A 20978-nucleotide genomic window follows, 5' to 3' on the forward strand; every position below is an offset into this window, starting at 1 on the left:
TCAGACACCTTCGTACATATGTTGCCATCATTTTCTAAACATTTTCTTTCTGTTTGAGCCCTTGGTACAATTAGGGTGCAGTGTAGCAACCATGAAACATACAACTTTCCTCTAGTTCCTAAATGCTTCCTCGCCCCACACCCAACCCCACTATCATGATCCCAATTCTACCTTACAAACCTGGCTAACAAGAGGAGGTACACTGGAACAGATAGGAACTGGAAACACAGGGAATCTAGGACAAATGATCCCTTCAGGACCCATGCTGAGAGTGGCGATACCGGGAGGGTGGAGGGAGAGGGGAATGAAAAGGGGGAACCGATTATGAGGATCTATATATAACCTCTTCCCTGATGGATGGACAACAGAAGGGAGACGTTGGATAGTGTAAGCTATGACAAAATAATAATTTATAAATTATCAAAGGTTCATGAGGGAAGGGGAGGGGGAAGGAGGGGGAAATGAGGAGCTGATGCCAAGGGCTTAAGTAAAGAGCAAATGTTTTGAGAATGATAAGGGCAATGAATGTACAAATGTGCTTTGCACAACTGATGTATGTATGGATTGATAAGAGTTGTATGCGCCCCCAATAAAATGATTAAAAAACCACACCAACTCCTTTTGTTTCCATTGCAGTGAACGTCATCCTGCACTCCCAGCAGCTGTGCTCTGCTAGAGCTCTTTGGGGGTCATCCTCATATCCTTTGATGGGCGTGTCCTCCTGTCCTCCATCAAACCAGACCAGAAGACATACTTTCAGACCAGAAGACATACTTCTGTGGAAAAAGCTTGCGGTCTTTCAAGAGGCCCATTTGCTTTTTGAAAGATCAGTAAGCACCTCAGAAGCTATTGATCTTCCTTCACCTTATACTTCCTTTCTTTCTCCTTGGCTGGTCCTGCTCCCTTGATCTAGTACTTACACTTGGGCTATCCTACTGGAACTCAGTGTACGCAGTCTCCACGAGTCTCTTACTCACAGTCAGAGTCTCAGTATTGACTTGCCCTGGTTACCATATCATGCAATTCATGCTGTGCTGTAAGGACTTATCTCGGCTTCCGTACTATGTCCACCTCTCAGGCTGAGTCTGAGACCTGGAATAAACCATACTCATTACCAAAGGAAAAGGTGGAACAATATTGAGCCTGAGAGTTCATGAGAAATCCACACTGGTGGCTACCTGGTACCTAGACAGTTTTGTTTTTGTCACTGATGGGTCCTTAAGAAACAGTTATTGATAGGGGTGGGGTGGGGGGTGGAGCCAGAAGAGGGACTTGGCAAGGGATAAGATCATTTGGAGTTATGAGCAGGATACAGAGGGCAACCCCTTATTCTACTTGGTTAAGTTTTTCCCCCCTATATTCTGGTTAGAGGAGGGGAATTTTTCACATGAGAATTAAAAAATAGATACATAGCCTCCTAAAGAGCTGAATCTCTCATTGGCCTGGTGTGCCATGACTGCTAAAATAACGAAACGTATTGTGATGTGCAACAGAAGTACTGATATTTTTGCTAAAAACAACTTATTTGGAATCATTATAGACATCATAGCATTCCATAGTTCAATCACATCCTGCAGTATTGTCCAATCGCTACTTTGATCAGCTGCAAAACAGCTTCGTCCTTCTCGAACTCTTTGATATCAGCTCTTGTTTACAGAGCCCCTTCCTCACACTGCACCCCCCAGGGACCCTAATTCTACTTGTTGTCTCTAGAGGTTCATCAATCCTGGGTTTCCCATACTGAAAAACACAAAAACATATAACACACATTCGTAAGGTCTACCCACAATGACAAAACACATCAGAGATAAACCCCAACTTGGAAAAAAACCCCAGAAAATCAGGTCAGGTCCTAAGTCTATCAGAGTCGGGGAATCAAGTGACAAGGTTTTAACCATTCAAGTCTGGTTTGCAATTTTGATCTCCTATCGGCATCTCTCCAATGCTCTCTGTTTGGTAACCAGTTTATTTCCATTTCTCACTTATGGAGAAAGGGAAGTCACCGGAGGCTTATGTCCTGTGTAGAATTTGCAAATGTGTCTTGGGCTTCCACTGTCATCCATAGCCTTCTGCCTATCATGCAAACTCTGATACTATTCCCACTTTTGGTTTTGGATGATCTGATTTATAATTTTTTGGTAACATGTTGGATGTGCTTCTTCCCTGTGGACTTAGTTGACATCTCACTTAGATGGCTGCTTGTTTATAAACAAGTCTGTAGAACCCCAGATGCTAGTCTATCTGATAGCTGGGCACCATCTGATTTCTTCACCACACTTTGCCGTAGCACCCCTGTATTCTGTGCTTCCTTCAGGAAGGCGTGGATCAAGCAGGGCCATGTTGTAAGAACTGATTGTTCTTGAATTAGAGCTGGGATTCAGTGTGAGCTCCTGCATCTATGGTTTTTATCTGCCCTTGGTCCCCTTAGAGATCTCCTTGTTGGTTTATGGTAGAGAATCTTATAGAATCATCTCCTGGAGCCTAGATCTTTCCATTAATAGTGTTATTAATTAGCCTGTGGTACTAATTTTTAAAACACGATAGAGAATGGGATATTGGACCAGTGTAGGCTCACTACATATCGCAACACCTGAATTATTCACTTGTACAGAATAAATCCTTACATGGCTGGATGCTATTTACACAAAAAATGGGAGTTGATAGGAGTTCAACCTCACCATTAAATTTAAGCTCTTACTTCAGGTCACAGATGATGTGGTCAGCTATTTTTAAAATTTTTATTATAAAGCAAAGCGCTAAAAAATAGAGCAACCAACATGATCTTCTTCTATGTAACTGTCTGTTATCTTCCACAGCATCATTGAAGAGGTGGCTCTGAGGGTTAAAATAAGTAGGTTATCCTCTCATCTAACTGACACCAATAGCTCTCTGGCTACCGTTAGTGGCAGAAGCCCAGAGCAGGGTGGAGAGAAATGTGGGTGAATTGCCCTTTGAGGTCTGGGCTGTTGTTTGTCACTCTGTCTCTTGCCCTTGCCAAGCACAAGTCAATTTCCTTCAGCAAACGTTGCTGCTCAAAGGGCACTCTGATCCAGGCTGTGGACAGCCTCTCCACCAGGGCGGCGGGGCTCAAAACAACCATTCCAGTAAGCATCAGCCACTCCTGAGACCACTTACACTCCTGGACAAATCTATTTCCCATTGTTCTCTTGTAGGAAGACCACATCAAAAATATAAGACACTTGAAAAAGAAAACCAAAAAGCTGTTCATGGTAAGTCAGAGAGTCTTTTTCTTACCTCTCACTTTTCTACTTGCTTAATGACTGTTCCCTGCCTTTTAAATTTTCCAGATGGCCCTTTAGATGTAATCAGGGGGATATGTCAGTGATGTTCAAAAATTAAAATAAAACCATTGATAGTTTACCGTGTGCAATGAATATCGTATACTTTATTGATAGAAAAATTGCAGATTTCAAGAACAGCTTCTGTTCTTCTTCATGGAAGATGTCTTTGGCCACCACCAGCTACAGGTTTACAAGGAGAAGCACTTTGTGCAAGACTTCCACGGTCTTAAGCAGAAGTGGAGTCACTGCGTAAGTATGGGCAGCCAGATACGTACCATCACGTTCCCTCATTCCATGCTCTCCAAGTAATGCATCCATTTATTTAACAAATATATCGTGGGCATTAATTGTGTGACTGATATTATCCTGTCTATTAATTTCTTTCCTTTTAAAAGTTCCATAATGAAAGCTTTTAGATTTTTTTCCTTGTTTGTTTTTAAGCATCCTACAGTGATAGCCCTTAAAGGCACAGTCTTGGGTTAAAAAAAAAGGAGGTAGATCTTCTTCAATAGTAAATTATTTGAAGTCACAGTAATGCTGTTGTCACAGAAGCAACGAGGAATTGACTAAGAAGTTACGAGCACTCAATATTAACAAAAGCAGCTAAGGAGGCAGTATAAGAGGTGGCCGGGAAGCCAGGGTCTGGGCCGTGTTAGTTGTGCCACCTCTGTGAGGATGGTGAATCTTTCCTGAGATTTTTCTTGGGCCCCATATATGTCTCTTGAGCTTCCTGTGATTATGTCTTCCACATAGTGCCAAGTGGGGTCATTCTTGGCATGACAGATGAGAACATTCAACCCTTGAAACCTTGAAAATCACAGTCATTGAGACTTGAACACTTGGCAGTTGAAGTTTGATTTTTAAAAATTAAGTTAAGATGTTTTCTTCTTGGGAGTCCATTGAGTGCCCCCCAATCCCACACTCATTGTCCTTGGACTGCTTCTGACGCATAGCAATCTACAGGGCTGAGTAGAACCTCTCATTAGGATTTCCAAGGCTGTACATCTTTACCGGTACAAAAGAGGCTTTTTAGATCATTGTCAATTTTGGCAGTTCCATCCTACCCACCGTTCTATGGGAGAAAGATATGTGAGGCTCTCCTGTCCCGAAAAGAGTCAGTCTCAGAGACCCCACAGAAAATGACTCCCAGTTGCTTTGTGGGCTGCTCCTGGAGCTGTTAGGACCTGTCTGTCCTCGGGAGAAAGATGAGTTGTCTGCTTCCACAATGATTTTACCTGTCTCCGGAACCCTGAGCTTTGAGTTGGAATCAGCTGGATGGAGTGAGTGAGCGTGGGCACGGGGCAGATTTGTTTCAAAGGCAGTGGGGAGTGGTCAGTCTACAAGGGCATATCATTATTGCAGTGGATAGTTATGAATCTTCTGTTAAATTTAAATTGGGTGATGACTTAATTTCATTTGCCCTTCATGTCCACATGCTTAGCTCAATAAGACAGAATATTTATTCTCTAAGGCTCTAAAGGGGAGAGGATCCATAAAAATTTGATACTCAGGGAAAATACTTACTCATTCACTGCTATCAAGGTGCCGCGGACTCATGGCAACCTATAGGACAGGGTAGAACTGCCCCAGTGAATTTCCCAAACGGGGACTGTTTACCATAATAGAAAGCCCTGTGCGTCTCACTCAGGGAGACGGGTGGTTTCAAACTGCGGATGTTGCAGGTGGCAGCCCAATGTGTAGCCACTACATCACCAGGGCTCCTGACCTTCCTGCGCTGAAAGACAGGGAGCCTCTGCAGCCTTCTTCAAGGGGAGTTTCAAAAACGTCTCTGCGATTTCCCTTCTGCCACAGTCCTCGGAGCCTCTTCTGCGGCGCATTAGCCATCCAGCTAGTGTCCTCTCAAGTGAGCTTGCTAATAACGGCTATACTCGAGAAAACTCCCAGTGTGTGCATTGCAGTGTATCTGGACGATGGAAGCCCCAAATACACATCTGTATTCCCCACCCAGTCTATCTCTTTGGCTTCAATAGCTAAGAGAAAACTTAAGCATGTGTTCCCGATGAAAAACTTCGAATGTCTACTTCCGTCTGGGAAAACTTGGTGCCCTGATTTGCTTTTGCAGGTCTCCACGCTCACGCCCCCGACTCGCCCAAAGAGATTTCAACCTTCCAATTGAGAAACATTTGAAGGGACTTGAGCCACACTCCTTGGACACAGTGTGGCACTTTCTGCTGGTGCTGTACTTGGTCAAAGTGACTGGCTCCCCCTTATGGCCAAATATGAACACGCCAACTGAGCAACCTCTTCACCACTCACTCAGATCCGGTCCAACCCAAACAGACTCCCCTGGGTTTCTGAGAACAAATCTTTACAGGCGCACCCTTCCCTGTTTTGCTCTCCACGAGCGACTGGTTGGTTCAAGCCATTGGCCTTACAGTTAGTTAGCTGCTCCATTCGCAGCCCCCTAACCAGGCAATAGGCAATATTTAATTTAATTATAAATTAAAATAAATGTATACACCACATATAAGTGGCCAATATATAAGAGAACACAATTAAACGGATAGCTGTTGAGTTGATTCCAACTTCCGGCGACTCCATGGGTGTCAGCATAGATACTCGACAAAATTCAGTGGCTGATTTCTTGGAGACGTAGATTTTCCAGGCGCTTTGGAGGAGGAGCTTCTAACTCTGTTTTTCTACAAGGACTCTACTTTTCAGAGCAGCTTTACCTATGTAGGAAATTGCGCCGACAGCACCCAGTTCCCATCTACCCCACTCCCTTGATGCCTAAGGTCTTACCTTGGCTGAGGATGTTGGCTACAGCTCATGAGCTGTATGGATACGTTATTATGGACAAGAGTTCACATAACTATTAACTACCGTTCATTTAGGATTCGCTTTGGGTGCTAGTGCTGACAAACACCTAACGTCATGTATACTCCAGGATAGTTTAGAGCCAAATAGTTGCATTGCCTAAAAATACCCTGCACTCTACCCACCCGTCCGTTTCTTACTCATCCTCTGGAATCCCGCGACTGACATTTGCATAGTCCACATAGTTTGGCTTCTCCAGCAGGTCCTTTCAACTCACTGTCACCAAATCGCTGCTGACGCAGAGCCACCGATGGAACCCGGGAGAACAGCCTTCGTGAGTTTGCCAGACTGGTGCTGTTCATGGGAGTAGAAAGCCCCATCTTCCTCCTGTTCATGGGAGTAGAAAGTGCGTGGTGTTTGGAACTGCTGACCTGGAGGATAGCAGCCCAACGCCCAACTACTATGCCACCAAGCCTCCCCCAGGATGTCGTATGCTTGGGTTCATATACTACATACTTTTATTTTTTCCTTTCAGATTTTTACTTAGCAATATGTACGTAAGGCTTCTCTATGGCTTTTTTTAAATGCTCACTTATTTTTAACCACTGAATGAGAACTCATTGCATGGCCGTACCACAGTTTGCTGGGTTACTGTGAGTCCGAAGGTGCTCAATGGCATTGAGTAGTTATTGAAAGACATCTAGATTGCTTCTAGCTTTTGGCAATTGTTGACAAAGCTGCTATACGTATACATGGGTAGGTTTTGATCAGGATATGTTTTTGTCTCATTTGGGTAAATATCTAGAGGGATGACTGCTTGATCTTATGCTAAGCCTACATTCAACTTGCCAAGAAACTGACGCCTTCCCATGTGGCTGTGTCCTTTGGCTTTTCCATCAGCAATGAAGGAGGCTTACTGTAGCTCCACTTTTGGGCAGCATTTGGTGTCAACATTTTGGATTTTAGATATTTAGAAAATGTATACGGAGTCTTGGTGGGCTGCTAACGGCAAAGTCAGCAGTTTGAAACCACTGAGCCCTTTAGGAGCAAGACGAGGCTCTCTACTCCTGAAAAACATTACAGCCTTGGAAACTCACAGGGGCAGTTTTACCCTGTCCTATAGGGTCACTATGAGTCTCAGCATTGGCTCGATGGCAATGAGTTTGGGTTTTGATTTGCATAAATGTGCAAATATCATTGTTCTTTTAATTCACGATTCCCTAGTAATGCATGAGGTTAAACATCTTTTCATAGCTTATTTCCCATCTGAGTATCTTCTTTTGTGGAGTTCTTGTTCTTTGTTGCGAAATTGTTGGTTATCTTATTGTTGAGTTTTAAGAGTTCTTTATATAGTTTGGATACCAGTCCTTTAGCAGATACCTTCTGGTTGGACTTCCCCCAAGAGAGATATGCCGGTTCTATTGGCAAGGGTTTTGCAAATATCTTCTTTCCTTCTGTGATCTCCCCGCCACCCGCCCCAAATCTCATCTTTTTCATACAGCCTCTTTTTGGACGATCACATTCTCAGAACAGGAGTGGCTCTGTGTTGAACTGCAATCTGCAAGGGCAGCAGTTGGAAGCCCCTGGTCCTGCGGGAGGAAAGGGGGCCTCCTACTCCCATAAACAGTCACAGACTCAGGAACTCACAGGGGACAGTTCTGTCTTGTCCTGCAGGATCACTATGAGTCAGCCTTGATGCCCTGGCAGAGATTCTGAGTTGAGAAAGTTCTATTTATATATTAAGTGTGAATTTTTTAAATGTGAAGGGCCTTCAAAAAGTTTGTGTAAGTGAAATAAAAAATATATAATTGATTTTTTCATGAGCTTTTTGAGGTCCACTCATATTTTCCATTTCTCTATTTATCATGTTCAATAGCTTTTGTACTTAAAGGTCATAGAGAACATAATTCTAGGGACTTTTCTGTGTTCTTGCTAATATTCATACACTGGTTTCAATTACTTGATTTTTCTCTGTTATGGGCCCTCTGTTACTCTATTTATATTCTATATTGTTGTGTCAGACCTTGTGAATTTTAGCTTGCTGTATGCTGGGATTTTAGTATTCTTAGAAATAGTTGTGAGCTTTGCTCTGGGATCCATTGAAATGACTTCCAAATAGTTTGATCCATTCAGATCCTGCATTTAAGTTTGTTTGTTGTTGGTTGTTGTTGAGTTGAACTATGAACCACTGCTGGTCCTGGCCCATCCTCACAATTGTTATCCTTGAACTCACCGTTGCGCCCACTGTCTTAATTCTTCTTATGGAGGGTCTTCCTCTTTTTTTTTTGTTGACTCTCTAGCCATCATGATATTCTTTTTCAGGGACTTGTGTCTCCTACATGTCTAAAGCATGTGAGCATCCTGGCTGTACATTTTCAAAGACAGAAGTAGCCCATGATACTTTCCATGTTCTTCACCAACACCATAATTCAAACGCATCCAGTCTTCTTAGGCTTTTGTATTCATTATCTATATTTTATGTGCATATGAAGTGATTGAAAATGGCATGGCTTGGGTCAGGAGCCCCTTAGTGACATCTTTGACCTTGAACACATGCCAAGAGGCACATAATATATAGCCTCTATTTTTAAAAATTGTTTTATTATGGGGTCATACAACTCTTATCACAATCCATACATACATCAATTGTGTAATGCACATTTGTACATTCATTGCCCTCATTATTCTCAAAATATTTGCTCTCCACTTAAGCCCCTGGCATCAGGTCCTCATTTTTTCCCCTCCGTCCTGGCTCTCCCTTCCTTCATGAACTCTTGATAATTTATAGATTATTGTTTTGTCATATCTGGACCTGTCCGACATCTCCCTTCACCCACTTTTCTGTTGCTATCCCCCAGGGAGGAGGTCACCTGCAGATCCTTGTAATCGGTTCCCACTCTCCACCCCACCCTCCGTCTACCTTCCCAGTATCACCACTCATACCACTGGTCCTGAAGGGATCATCCGTCCTGCATTCCCTGTGTTTCCAGTTGCTATCTGTAACAGTTTATATCCTCTGGTCTAGCCAGACTTGCAAGGTAGAATTGAGATCATGATAGTGGGAGGGAGAAAGTACTTAGGAACTAGAGGAAAGTTGTAGTTTTCATTGTTGCTACATCACACCCTGACTGGCTCATCTCCTCCCGAGACCCTTCTGTAAGGGGATATCCAGTAGCCTACAAATGGATTTTGGGTCTCCACTCCGCACTCACCCCCCCCTCATTCATTATGGTAATATTTTTTTGTTCTGATGATGTCTGATACTTTTGACATGTGGGCTTTGTTGCTTCTGAGCTAGATGGCTGCTTGTTTACCTTCAAGCTTTTAAGACCCCAGATGCTATATCTTTTGATAGCCGGGCTCTATCATCTTTCTTCGCCACATTTGCTTATGCACCCAGTTGTCTTCAGCGATTGTATCATGGAGATGAGCACACAATGATATGATTTTTTGTTCTTTGATGCCTGATAACTGTTTCTTTCAGCGCCTCATGATCACAGGCTGGTGTGCTTCTTCCATGTGGGCTTTGTTGCTTCTGAGCTAGATGGCCAGTTGTTTACCTTCAAGCTTTCAAGACCCCAGACTATAGTTTATATTTTTATGATGTTCTCGGCAGCATTTTGCAGCCTTGAACAAACTGCTGTGTTTTACTTTTCAGTTGGCGTGATTTAGTGTGATTATTTAAAGAAAAATATTTTTGTTTACTTTTATAACCTTTGCTAACTATGCTGTTTGGAAAGTTGGCCTAGGCAGGAAAAAGGTATTCAGATTCTTATAGAACTCAAATATCCCCAGACAGTTGCTTATTTGGAATTCATAAAGTAACTGTGCCTACTTGCTAGAGTTTAAGCTTGAAAGATAACAGAAAACCCATTAGTTTTCCAGATACTAACATTTCTTTAATTAACATTTTTAGAGTCTGAATGGTAACTGGTGGTTCCAAAGACATATTTTTTTCCTGTTAATTGTATATAATTAACCTTAGAGTCTGGTTGAATTGACAAATAGGATATTTGTGTCTCCATTGCTTACTGTGGTTTTGATAACTTGTACCATCAGTTGCAACTAGCATATAAATTTTGGACCTTGCTTATTATTTAGTCCTGTCATTTAAATGTTGATTTATTTTTTTAAATTTCTAGTGGTTGAGTTAATAAAGCAAAAAAACAGGATTAGAGGCCCCTACTTTCTTACTCTTTGGTTACCTGTGAAATGGAAAAAAAATGCGTTTTTAAGTTCTGGTTCTATACTAGTTTTGGAAGTTAGAAGTCTGACAGAGCTCAATACTACTACTACTCTCTGTCATTAGGTCAAAGTCAACACTTAACCACACTATAGGAAAGAGTAGAACTTCCTCCGTGAGGCTCTGAGACTGCAACTCTTTACAAGAGTAGCAAGTCCCATCTTTCTCTCATGGAGTGGCTGGTGGTTTCAAACTGCTGACCTTCTGGTTAGCAGCCCAATGCATAACCACTACAACACCAGGACTTCTCTTGATAGTGCAGAAAAATTCAACTTCAGCTCTAGCACTTACTGATGATGTCCTTGAGCTTCAATTTCTTACTTATAAACAAGAACCATACTAATGTCATCTTGGAGCGCTTGGTGGAATTACATAAAGTCATACAAGGGTAAGTAAAGAAGCCACATGATTAGCGCACCAGTTCATACATGCCCACGCTTTGTTCCAGTCAAAGGATGCTTGATGTCTCTGAGATCAATGGATGGTCGAAGACACTTTCTCTAGTTATACACTTGTCTTACTCTTGCTTTCTCTCTGCCACCTAGTGGGTTCTGATTTGTAGTGACCCTAGAGGGCAGGACAGAATTGCCTCTGTTGGTTTCAGAGGCTGTGACCATTGATGGGCGTAGAGAGCCACGCCTTTCTCCTGCAGAGGCTGGTGGATTGCAACTGCTGAGCTTGTGGTTAGCAACACAACAAGTAACTCAAAATGTCAACAGAGATACTTTATGCCTTCCCAATGTCCTTAAAACTGAAGTCAGAGAAAACCAATGGCTTCCAAGGGGATCTGCTGGGCCAATTAAATCGAAGGCAGAGAGATAAGGTCAGAAGTTTTTTGCAATTGCTTTTTGGATCCCCAAAGCTAAATTTTCTAGAAAAACACAGGATGAGCAAAGGGATTTAATACTAAGACATTTAAAAATTGAAAATGGCATCGGTGAAAAAAATGTCTAGGAATATTGTACCAAGGAACTTTTTTTTTCGATCCTAACAATGCTTCTACACATTTGGCAGATTTTGTTGGGAACTTACCCCCTCAGCCCTCCAGTTCTCATCTCACTCCCTTAGACTTCCTTTTGTTTCCCAGATTTCAAGACCATTGAAAGGAACATGGCTTGAGTCCCTAGAGGATGCCCCAAGCACTGTTTTGAGCCGGTGTCAACTGGAGAGCACAGAAGTCTTTACGGGAAGGGCTAGAGACGTGGACACACTGTCTGTGGAAATGTACAGACAGAGGCGGAGAATATGTTGAGAAACAATAGTTGCACATTTAGATATTTTTGTTTCATATCATTGTCCATGACTGTGCAGTTGTGTCAGTGTCTAGAGGGGTGTCTAGTATGAAAATTCTTTAGTGTATTGCTACTTTTCATCCTTAGAACACTGACTTTTTTCTAATTATGTTTTCCCAGGAATTTTCAAAGCAGAGTGGTTTTATTAAACCAGTCACATGCCTTTTTAGTGCTAATGTTGGCATTACCACTGTAACGTGTGTGTAGTTTACAGCAGTACTTTAAAGAACAGACATCATTTGTGAGTAATTGGCTTTAATCCTGGTAAATATGTTCTGTAATTCTATTATGCAATCTTTGCTGGCAAAATCATCTCATGTTTAATGATATATAACCTGTCTGTCAAAATTATGGTGCTTAGCGCTATCATTGTATTAGAAATTTCCTTCATGCGTTAAATTCTAAGGATTTACTCTGATAAGTGATACTTAGACTGAGAATTAAAATAAATCTACAATGAAGTCATCCTACTGTAATACTTGTCTGTATTCAAGATATCTAAAGACTTTCTCCCCCACCCCCCTTCTTTCTGTTTCTCCCTCTACGATTGCTGTAGTGTGGTGAGGCGCCATCGAGTTGGTTCCAAGCCACAGCAACCTCATGCCCAACAGAACGACCAACTGCCTGGTCCTGTGCTACCCTCACAGCTGATCTTCGGTTAGGTCCCATCAATCTACCTGGTCAAGGGTCTTCCTCTTTTCTACTGCCTTTCTGCTGTAGCAAGCAGGGTGTCCTTCTCCAGGAACTGGTCTTTTCCGACAGTAGGTCCTCCAGAGGTATGTGGGACAATCCTTGCTTCTAAGGAGCATTCTGGTTGTAGTTCTTCCAAGACAGATTTGCTTGTTCTCTTGGCAGACCATGATTCTTTCCATAGTCTGCCTTAGAATCATAATTCAAATACATCGATTCTTTTCGCTCTTCTTTATTCAATGTCCGACTGTCACCCGCATATGGGGTGATTGAAAATACCATGGCTTGGGTCGAGTGCATCTTATTTTAAAATAACGAATGTTTGGCTGTGAACGCTGTGCGTCAGAGAGACACTTGCGTAGTCGTTCAGTCATCCTTCCCTCCTTTCACGCACACTCGGCGGCAACCATGGCGTGCTTTCCTCCAGTAACGCTCACCTTGTTCTTCTCCTTCTAAGTGGTTTGGTCTCATTTGTTTTATGACGGTGTCCTAGTGACTAGATTGTTGCCAAAATGACACTTCATTTTGTAGATGTCTTTATTTCCTAAATAGACTGTACTGGGACATTTTTCAATGTTATTTTAAATGTGCCTTAGACAATATTTGTAAATCCCCGCTAAAGAAACTATAGAAGCTACTAAAGAAGGTTTGCTTAAAATTGCAACTGCTGTCATACAACACAACTCAATGAAGTTAGGTGCTAACCTAATCCTTTATCTAATATTTGTATTTTAGGGGGAAAAGTTGGAGGAAACTGAGGTTATAACCAGAGTATTAAGTACTGTAACCAGTAAAATAAACTCTTTTTTAAAAAGGGAAAGAGCTGCTTACAGTGTGGAGTTAGGCTTTTAGCTGGGTAAAATAAAAGTGGTTTTACCCTCTCATGTTGACTGTGGGAAAGGAACCTTATTGGTACTGTGTTAAAGGGTCCAACTGCTGGCCAGAACATCAGCGCTTTGAACGTACCAGTCATCCCGCAGGAGGAAGACTGGAAAGACTGTCCGCTTTGGAAAACGTATGCGGGCAGGCAGTTCTACTCTGGTCGAGAGTGTCGCTCTGAGCGGGAATTGACTTGACAACGGTGGGTTTGGCTTGGGATGGGGACTGACTGCATGGATGCTCTGTCAGTAATAGGCTGGAACCCTTTTGCAGAGAAGATTCGAGGTCATGCGTTGTGAGGCGACAGCAGCTTGTTCTCTGAGGCACTGCAGCACGTGTGCTCCACGTTGACCCATTTTCTCCTGTCATTAGAATTATTGATGGAGAAGGATTTTCCATTTCTGATCAAGCTGTCATACACAGTGCACATCTACACGATCTTTATAATGCAGTAGGAAAGTGACACAAAGTGTGGTTTGTACCCATTATTTGTTCATCTGAGCTATTTTAGCAAAGGTATAATGATCAGTATTGCCCAGGGCAAGATTCAAAACAATTATTAAACATAGTTTTTAGTGGATCAGAGGAACCCTGGTGGCATAGTGGTTATCCATTGGGCTGCTACTTGCCAGGTCAGCTGTTTGAAACCACTAGCCACTCCGTGGAAGAAAGGCAGCTTTGTACTCCTGTAAAGAGTTACCTTCTCAGAAACTTACAGGGGCAGTTCTGTTCTACTCTGTCCGCAGGGTCTCTAAGAGTCGGTATTGATTTGATGGCAGTGACTGAGTTTTGAGTATGTGCTGAATACTCTTTCAAGGCTCCTTTAAGAACCAGAAAGAATCATAATTATGGACCAGTTCCAAAGATGTTTCTTATACAAGTTTTAAAAGAGGGAGAGAAAAACCCTCCTAAATTACATGTACTGGACTTGGGAAAGAAGAACATAAAGGCATTTGAAGTTGGCATCCAAGTTGATTCACAATGATGTGTGGCTTTTCCTCTTTGATTTAAAATAAGATTATAGGGGATGAGGGGTCGTTTAATAGGAAACATAGACCTCCTTCTTTCGTCTACTGCACCTGTTCTCAGTCTCCTTTCACAGGAGTTGCCTAAGACCATTGGAAAACACCTATTCATGATGGTCTTAGGAACAGAGACACCGCTCCTCTATGTGTCTCCAGGCGGGTCCGCCCACATGCAGATATGCCCACATACAAGTACCTGGTGTGAAGACTGTTACCCATGCTACACCATGCTTCTAGACAAAATTTCATTTATTTGTCATTAAAAATAAATATTTCACAATATATAATCACATATGGTTTTTGTGATTAATCACTATGCCTTAATTATGTTCAATTTGTAACAATGAAAATACATCCTGCTTATCAGATAGTTACATGATGATTTACAACAGTAGTAAAATTCCAGTGATGATGTAACAATGGAAATAATTTTATGGTTGGGGGTCACCACAGTATGAGGAACTGTATGAAAGAGTCCTGGCATTAGAAGGTTGAGAACCACTGGTCTAATGAGAGACAAGAGACAGAGAAGTTATAGAATGCGTGTGAGCTTTCTCTGTGCTCTGTAGTACAATTTATTAATTATATATGATATAATTTGGGAATGTTTGTCTTGTGCCCAAATAAATGGCCCTTTGCTCTAAAGGCAACTTTTAATCTTATTTAAGTAGAGTTTAAAGGTAGAGCATTCTAATGTGAAGTCCTGACCTTTTGATGTCTGTTCATATTGTCTGGAGCAATTGAAAGGACATCTATTTCTCACTGAAGAGAAAGAAAGAATTTTAGCTATACTCATACCAAGATTTTCATTGACAGCTAACTCGCTCCACCACACACACACCCCAAAACAAAAACAAAAGCGCGCACACACACACACACACACACACACACACACACCCTTATTCTGATCGACGGCTGCATCCAGTTTTAGAAAGCATTCGTTTGGAGGACTTTAGCAGCCAATTGGAACTGGAGCATATTGGAGAGTTATATTTCATTCTCGGTCTAAAGGTGGTGCCGCGGGTGAAACGGGGCTGTCTGTCCTATGGGATCAGCGCCAGGAATTGGCGTCCCGGCGTGGGCTGGCAGCGAGTTTGGGTAATGTTGCTCTTCCTTGCTGCAAAATGTCCTCTTTACATGGACTTTATTTAACGGCACTCTTGTGGTGGCTGGCGTGGTGGTCACGTGTCGGGCTGCTTAATTGCAAGGTCAGCAGCTTCTCCGGGAACGGGGGCGGGTGGGATGGGATTTCTCTAGTCCCTCCAGTCTGCACACGTGGCAGTGAGTTTGTTGAATGAGTTTCGCTCGTTGTTTTCTCTTTGGTGCCCAGCAGAGGGCCTGGCTCAGGGCAGCCACTCCAGGAAAGGGTGTTTCCTGGATGATGGGGTCTTTGGGCTGTGTGCTCGGAAAAGGGGAGCCTCTGGCCGCCCGGAGTGGGATCACTCCTTTTCTGATGGCCTAGGCAGGGACTAAGAGACCGGCATCTGAAACACGTGCCTGGGGAGAAATGCGTGGATCTGCTTGCTGATTGGAGGAAGGCACCTGGGCTCTTGGCGGCCTTGCGGAAGTAAGCTTTGGCGTGCAGGAGCAGAGACCCAAGAGACCCGGCTGACTAGATACATCACTTTAGGAGCTCAGGTTGACTACACGAACTGAACTGTGCGTGTGTTGTACTGAATCTTTGAAGATTAGTCCACTGCTTTTGTGCCGTTATCTAGCATTATGCCATGCGACTGTATAAAGAAAGAGAACCTTAAGAGGAAAATAGCAGATGTGTGAAGCAATTTCAGGAGCCCTGGTGGCACCGAGGTTAAAGCACTCTGCCGCTAACTGGAAGGTTAGAGGTTCGAACCAACCAGCTGATCTGCAGGAAAAAGCAGTCGCAGTCTACGTCCCCACGTCTGTGACCTTACAGGGAGTCGTTCTGCAATGCTCAGCAGCATCTCCACAAGTTCGAAGTGGCCTCATGGCAATAGGCTTGGTGTTGTTTTGAAGTAATTTTATTTCTTTGCGAGATATGGTGTTTCATACCCAGAAGAATGACGCTATTATTATCAACAGAGACTTAGGGTCATTAACTATACAGATAGTTCCTCCCCCCACCTCCTGGGCATTCACATACACCCAGAATGAGTGAGTAGAACACTGTGCCGACTCCAAAGGAAGAAGGAGCCCATGTCGCACGAGTCCGTGAGAGCATGGCATGAAAAACACACAGAGCTTATCTTCACAGGCAGGGTTGGATGGGAGGCATCAGGTGTGCAACTGGGCATTCGGGGACTGAATGTTAATGCCACTAGTTGGAACCATGTGTTAGTCTGGGTAGACTAGAGAAACAAATCCATAGAAACTCATGTGTATAAGAGAGAGTTTTATATAAAGGATAGTTGTACATTAAGAAAGCACCCCAACCCAATCCAGTCTAAGCCCATAAATCTGATATTACTCCATATGTCCAATACCAATCTATAAAGTTCTCTTCAGACTCACGAAACACATGCAATGACGCCAAATGCTGCACAATCACAATCCAGTGGGTAGAAAGTCTTTGGATCCAGTGGGGTTGTAAGCATCTCAGCACTGGCAGGGGTCTCCACATGGCTTCCCCAGTTCCCAGGGCACAGGGTCTATCAGTGTAGTGCCATGTGTCTTGTCAGGGAGAGAGCAGAGAGAGAGAGAGAGAGAGAGAGTCTGACTCCTGCCTCCAAGGAGGAAATCCAGGAATTCCCAGAATTCTCAGAGGAAAACCATGCCCACACTGAAGTCTCTTTGGCTATACAATTATTGACAGGCTAGACTCCACCCCTACACTCTTAATCTTCAAATTAACACCAGTTATGTAACTACCATAAGGCTATTATGGTGAGGAGAACATGTGACAGTCCTGCCGCTTAGTAAGCTCCTAGAAATATTGCCTATAAATGGTATCAACAATCTAATTTAAATATGTGTATCGGATAGTGTTTCAGAGGATTACTTTCCTTGGGTCGTTTTTAGCTTATCAAAATTATATAAGCTACTGTTTCATGTCCTCGATATGTAGAAGAAGCAACAGTAGGCAACACTGGTTATTCAATGATTTTATGATTTGCAAGACAATATGCTAAACTATCTGTAGTATCTCATAGATCCCTAAAAAGACAATCTGTAAGAATGTTCACTTTTACTATTTTGACACATCAAGCAAATGAGGACTAGGAGGAGTCCAGTGATTGGTCAAAGAGCCCGCAGCTGGTAAGTGATGAAACCTAGCTTTCTCCCTACAGCTGCTTGATTCCCAAACTGGAGCTCCTGACCATTGCCATCCACTGCCTTGGTGTGCATATAGACCAGTGGTCAGCAAACCACGAGCCAAATCTAACCTGAAGCCTGCTTTTGTATGGCTCAAAGCTACAAAATAGTTTTTATAGATGAACATTTGCAGTCAATTTGGTGAGAGAGAATGTTAAATCAAGTCAAATGCTATCCCCCAAGAAAAAGTCTGTCCTTTCATTGGTATCTCTGCATTACAAAAAAGATGACAATAATGATCATTGTTTGAATATGGTCAACTCTAGAATTGAGGGAATTTGCTTTCTTTCTAAGTATGCAGGTGCTTACATAACTCCTTGATTATGCCTTTTGGCCAGCAAAGACTGAAATATTTACTGTCTAATAAAGTTTGCCAATTCCTGATGCAGAGCACAGCTAGAGGGTCAGGGATCTTTGGAGGGCTCTCTCTGATTCCTCTGTACTAAAGCATGACCACTGGCTGGTGGACTCTTTTCAGTCCTGCCTCAAAGTGACATAACTTGCTTTGACCCACAGCATCTGGTCTGCCCTGGAATTTCCTCTTCTTAGTTCAGGGCCCCTCTCACAAAGATAGGAGCCCTGGGAGTGTAGTGCTTATGCATTGGTCTGCCCACTGCAAGGTCAGCAGCTAGAAGCTAGCAGCTACTCCGAAGGAGACTGATGAGGCTTTCTACTGTATAGAGTTACAGTCTCAGAAACCCACAGGGACTGCCCTACCCTGTCCTATCAGGCTGCTGTGAGTTGGCATTGACTGGAAAACTGTGAGTGTAGTGCTTAGTTGACCATCGGGAGAGACATTTGGGGTCACTATGAGTTGGAATCAACTTGACAGCAATGGGTTTGATTTGTTGGTTTATCACAGGAGGGCCCTTATCTCTTCTTATGGTTCAAACGGAATCAAATTATGGAAGCCCCTATCATAAGACATGTCTTTTCCTTCTGATGTAGAGTCTAACCGAAAGGCGGAGTCTCCAATTGGGTAGAGCCAAGGCACTATCACTAGCATTATCAACAATGGTGGGGATAACAATCTTAATTCCCTCTTTCTTGATTAAAAAAAAGAAGCCAGGATCACCCTTTCCTATCTCCTGTTTCCTGACCTAAACGTTCTGTTGGCTGCCTTTGGTCACATTCATTCATTCTACAAAGCGTGAATTCAAACCCACAGCAGTTGAGCTGATTCTGACTCATGGCCACTCTGTGGGTGTCAGAGTAGAATATGCTGCGGAGGGCTTTGAAGGTCCGGTTTTCCAGAAGCGGACCACCAGGCCTTTCCTCTGGGGTGCTTCTGGGTGGATTCAAGCTTTTACTCATTTATAACACCTAGGGACGCCAATAATTTTAATAGGAAAAACCAAAGCAAACTTGCTGCCATCACGTCAATGCTGACTCATAGTGACCCCCTGTGGGTTTCTGAGCCTGTCACTGTTTACCGGAGTAGAACACACAGTCTGTCTCACTAGGGGGTCCTGGTGGCTTGGAACTGCTCACAGCCATCTCTAACCACTACGCCCCTCATTAACAGGAAGGAGTTGTAAATAGTTACTCATTGGGCTGCTAACTGCAAGGTCAGCAGTTCAAACTCACCATCCTACTGAGGGAGAAAGATGGGGTTTTTTGTTCCTGTAAGGGTTTACAGCCTTGGGAACCCTAGAGAGCAGGTCTATGCCATAGGACCAGTATGAACCAAATAGACTGGACAGCAGTGGGTTTGCTCTTTCAGCTGCTTCGGTTTCGTGAGTGTTATCTTCTAAGTGTTATTTCTTTCTTTGTGTCTTTATGTGCCCCTATGCTATTTTGTACTTAGGATAGGCCTCTTGTGGTGTCTTGGGTAAAAGGCTTAACATCTGGGACTAGGTTCCCTCATTTACAAATTGAGAAGAATTGACCTACACAATCCCTCCCCCCCCCTTTTCCTCAGTACTTAGTTAGATACCAGTAAACACTAAGTAGACCAATCAGCCAGTCTTATGTTCTCTTTCCTTCTCTTTATTTTTCTGAATGCAAAACATATAGGAGAGTAGAGGAGGATGGATGCTAGCTAACTACTTCCTGCCTGACTTGTCAGCAATTTTGATGCACAGTGGCTGGTAGGTGCCGCCAGGTTCCAGCCCATGAGGACCCCATGTGTACAGAATAGAACGGCTTCATAAAGCTTTCAAGGACCTGGCATTTTGCAGGCAATTTGCCAGGCTTATCTTCCAAGATGTCCCCGGGTGCGTTTGGATTGCCGGCCTTCGGCAACTGAGTGTTTAACCATTTATTCCACCCAAGGACTCCTATGACCAGAAAGAGCTTGCACATTCATTTCCACAACGGAGACTAAGAGTTTCCCCAACCAGGCGATGAGCCAGTTTCTCAAGACACCAGATGGCCCCTTCTCCTAATTTTAAAACCAAATTCAGTCCCTGGGTGCGTTCTTTTGGTAACTTGCACTTACTTGTGACCCTGTGTATTGAATATAGCAATCTGTTTAAATTTTCAAAAAGTGAATTTATTCTTGTCATTCTCTGATGCTTCAAAAAATTCATTCCCTACACTTATGACGCAACTCCAGCATCTATGGAGTCACTCCTTCTGACTCTCAGTTTGGAAAGCTTTTTCCTGCCTCGGGGCCTTTGCTACCTGGCTCTCCTTTAACTACTCTGCCCTGTGTATCATCCCTTTCTCATATCGCTGTCTTCTGATTTTGGAAGTCTCATTTTCAATGCCATTCTTTCAAGAAACCATCCATATCTACCCAACTAGAAGTAGGTTGTCCATAGAAATCATAGAGTCTTGTACATTATAAGCATAGCTTTATTATGATTTCTGATTTTATTGTGTTTCCTTACTTAACATTTTCCTCTTCTATAAGGCTGTAAACTCTGTGAGGGCAAAGATCATGTATCACTTATTTATCAGCACATAGTACATGCTCAATAAATACTCATTGGATTGAAGAATGACTATCACTGGTATCTTTCCATCATTTATTATATTTACTGTTGATCTCTTAGATTTCCTGTCCTTCATCTGCTAAGGAGATGAAATCCATTACCAGAATCAAAAAAATATTTTATGGAGTAAGTATTCTAAAAAAAGACAATTTGAAAAAAATTGAAATTAAAAATATGGGCAATCTCTGCATTTATATTTGTACTTTATCTGCAGATTGGAACAAAAGGATTCTACAAAGCCATCAGTGAAGTGGATATCCTTCTTTCCTGGATCAAAAACTTCCTGGAGAGCATTGTATCTTGAAATGCTGTGAGAACCACCAGAAATAGATTTTTTTAACAGTGTATTTCTCTTTAAAACTTCTATACAGAGTACTTACAGAAAGTAAAATGATTCAGAATAGCCTAGGGGAATTGTATGTAATCTTGCTCTGGAAATAGGTAAATTATCACTAGCAAATACATTATTTGTATTTTTAAGGAATGTTTTCATCCTGAACATATTTTGTTATCCATCAGTACATTGTATGAATTTAATT

The 20978-nt window shown here is 42.6% G+C and overlaps 1 protein-coding gene across 1 annotated transcript; it reads left to right on the top strand.

The window, feature by feature from the left end:
* Positions 1-2933: 2933 nt before the first annotated feature.
* IL26 (interleukin 26) lies at positions 2934-20743 on the top strand. Its single transcript, XM_075553231.1, has 5 exons — positions 2934-3104; positions 3174-3230; positions 3417-3551; positions 20500-20565; positions 20654-20743. Exons 1-5 carry the CDS (start codon positions 2934-2936, stop codon positions 20741-20743), a joined length of 519 nt encoding a protein of 172 aa, XP_075409346.1.
* The last annotated feature ends 235 nt before the right edge of the window (positions 20744-20978 follow it).

This window comes from Tenrec ecaudatus, chromosome 6, assembly GCF_050624435.1.
Source record: "Tenrec ecaudatus isolate mTenEca1 chromosome 6, mTenEca1.hap1, whole genome shotgun sequence".
NCBI classification, from domain to species: domain Eukaryota; kingdom Metazoa; phylum Chordata; class Mammalia; order Afrosoricida; family Tenrecidae; genus Tenrec; species Tenrec ecaudatus.